General features: G+C 37.3%; 1 protein-coding gene across 7 annotated transcripts in view; it reads right to left on the reverse strand.

Moving 5' to 3' along the window:
• Positions 1-671: 671 nt before the first annotated feature.
• Positions 672-3,128, reverse strand: part of LOC144967153 (mitochondrial fission process protein 1-like) — a 9,374-nt gene continuing 6,917 nt past the window's right edge. For all 7 annotated transcript variants that reach the window (XM_078904040.1, XM_078904035.1, XM_078904037.1 and 4 more), the window contains one exon: positions 672-1,610. In XM_078904040.1, the coding sequence (XP_078760166.1) occupies positions 1,421-1,610 (190 nt within the window). In that variant the 3' untranslated portion in view covers positions 672-1,420. The remainder of the gene's footprint in view (positions 1,611-3,128) is intronic.

The following is a 3,128-nucleotide window of genomic DNA, read 5'->3' on the forward strand; positions in this document are numbered from 1 at the left end:
AGAAAGAAGAAGAAGAAGAAGAAAAGAAAGAAGAAGAAGAAGAAGAAGAAGAAGAAGAAGAAGAAGAAGAAAGAAGATAAAGAAGGAGAGGAGAGAAAGATCAGAAGAAGAAGAAGAAGAAGAAGAAGAAGAAGAAGAAGAAGAAGAAGAAGAAGAAGAAGAAGAAGAAGAAGAAGAAGAAGAAGAAGAAGAAGAAGAAGAAGAAGAAGAAGAAGAAGAAAAAAGAAGAAGAAAAGAAGAAGAAGAAGAAGAAGAAGAAGAAGAAGAAGAAGAAGAAGAAGAAGAAGAAGAAGAAGAAGAAGAAGAAGAAGAAGAAGAAGAAGAAGAAGAAGAAGACCAAGAAGAAGAAGAAGAAGAAGAAGAAGAAGAAATCCTTGGTGAGATGAGCAACTAAACGTGGCCAAAACATGTTACTTTTAAAACTCGAATCTCGAGTCATAGAGGAATCAATGTATTCGTTTACATCAATTGTCGAACACTACTTATGCATTTAATATCATATTTTTTTTAATACGAACTTTTGTTGGATATTCATACAACTAGTCAATGCGGTCCCAAGCACTTGGTTTTTATGAGAATGAGCAAGAAAATTACGTGTGAAAGATAGCGTTCGTATTTTCAGATTATATTCTTTAAATCCCTTCTCAAAAACTAAAATACAAGTCAAGACATAAGGCCATATTATTACAAATTTTATTTTGACAAAGACAACGATATTACATGCCAAGTATTCATTTTACACCTGATTATGTTGACAAAACGTGAATTAAGAGTCCTTTTTTACGCCGCAAAGAGACTCGATACAGGGAACTGTCGATGCAAAGGCGAGTGTTGTAAAACAAGTCCACACATTACGAGATCAGAACTTGTTTTGTTTAGTTAACCATAACTTAACTGCCGCAGTCTGTAGAGACATGAATTTAGACACATAACCGGAAAATTCGTCCTTCAAATATCGATTGATTTATGAAGCCCTCATCGTGGCAACATTCTCAAACCTGGGACCCAGATTTGAGAGTGTTTGCCACGATGAGGGTCATCTGTGACCCATTGCCTCAAAACTGTATTATGTCGTCGTCGAGGGTGGATGAGATGGTAAAAATTGAATTTATATCAGCCTAGATTGGAGTTTATATGTTTTATTGGGGAAAATGAATGCAGTATTTTAGAGCGCTGCATAACCACGATTTCCCATTTTTAATCAGTTTAACTTTAAATTGACTTTTTAGCAGCCGGTTCATACCGACATAGTACCGTTTTAAGACAGTAGGTTGCATTTAAATCGATTGGTATTTGAAGGACGAATTTGCTGGCTGAAGTTTTAGATACGCGGTTTTTTTTCTTTCTAGAGTTCGGCAGTTAACTGGTGAGGTCAATTGGGTGACAACTGTGTCTTTGTGTTCTTTATGTCTTTATATTCCTATTGCTTTTTTGGTGGCTTCAGTCGATTTATAATCTCTTTAATTCCATCATCCATAAGTATAAGTTCCACAGTTGGGTCCACGTAATTGTAAAAAACAGGGACGATAAGAAAACCTGCTAGGACGGGTAGCCATCTACGAAACATCAGAGGAATCCAATTGTTGTCATACATTAAATCAGCCACCCATCTGTTTGGAGGAAAAGTTTTATAAATTATCTCCGTAATAATTTTGATGGAATTAGTTTAATTTCATAGCGGCTATGTGGTCTAGTGGTACGACACTCGCTTTCAGATCGGAAGGTCTTGGGTTCGAGCCTCGCGCTCGACGCATAGTTGAGTCCTTGGAAAAGGCTCTTTACTCACATTCTCTCACCGTACTCAGGTGTAAAATGAGTACCTGGCCGTTAACAGCGTTGTCTTTGTCCGAAAAAAATTGTAATATCGCCTAACAGGCGTCATGTCCCGTCCTTCATGTTAAATGTTGCTGTTGGCCAGGGTCCCCTTGTAAAGCGCTTTGAGCACATTTAGTGGATATTGCGCTATATAAAGCTCAATTTAAAAGCTAAATAGCACCTTTTCCGTAATACAGTTCAATGAGGCGTACACAATTAAGTATTAGGAACAGTTTACAAGCTTCCTAACATCGAGTCGTGAAAAAATAAATGAAATGAAAAAAAATAAATTCTCTTTTTTTATCCCGAAAGGAAATTTACCTCTAAATTTTATTCCAATGGATGAATGAAGTAATCTAGGGGTCCGCCGCAGTGCAGCGCCGCAAAGAGAGCAAGGGCAAGAGGACTTACTCAAAGTCACATAGCGCGTCGGAGATGGAACCTGTCACCTCATGACTAATAATGAAACGTCATTCTGCGGTGCCTTGTATCATTTTTCTTCTTCTTCTTCTTCTTTTTCTTCTTCTTCTTCTTCTACTTCTTCTTCTTCTTCTTCTTCTTCTTCTTCTTCTTCTTCTTCTTCTTCTTCTTCTTCTTCTTCTTCTTCTTCTTCTTCTTCTTCTTCTTCTTCTTCTTCTTCTTCTTCTTCTTCTTCTTCTTCTTCTTCTCCCCTCCTCCTCCTCCTCCTCCTCCTCCTCCTCCTCCTCCTTCTTCTTCTTCTTCTTCTTCTTCTTCTTCTTCTTCTTCTTTCTTCTTCTTCTTCTTCTTCTTCTTCTTCTTCTTCTTCTTCTTCTCCTCCTCCTCCTCCTCCCCCTCATTCTTCTGCTTCTTCTTCTTCTTCTTCTTCTTCTTCTTCTTCTTCTTCTTCTTCTTCTTCTTCTTCTTCTTCTTCTTCTTCTTCTTCTTCTTTATCTCTGTTTCTATATCGTGAAACAAACAATATAATTTGCTACTTACCCTTTTGATAGGACATTAGTCTATCGCAAATTACTTTCTGCCGAATTTAACATTCAGCTACCCAATTACAGCTATTTGGACAGAGAGGGGGGGGGGTGTCTGAAAAAAAAGTCTTGAATTCACATGGACTTGATCTAAGTCTCTTTGAGTGTGAAGCGAGTGTTCTAACAACTGACGTGTTGGGAATACCACATCAAAGGTGTTAAATTTACAACGAAATCTTTGCTAATTCTTGGATAAGAAGCGTGTCAATACTAAAGAAGTTTTCGTTATATCTTTAAGATCCGATTACTGGTAATAGTAAGATGTAGAGTGGTTATTATTTTGTTTTGTTACCATATGGAAGAACACGAGTG

Source organism: Berghia stephanieae, chromosome 3 (genome assembly GCF_034508935.2).
Source record: "Berghia stephanieae isolate SIO BIC M18660-M18661 chromosome 3, UCSD_Bste_1.3, whole genome shotgun sequence".
NCBI classification, from domain to species: Eukaryota; Metazoa; Mollusca; class Gastropoda; order Nudibranchia; family Aeolidiidae; genus Berghia; species Berghia stephanieae.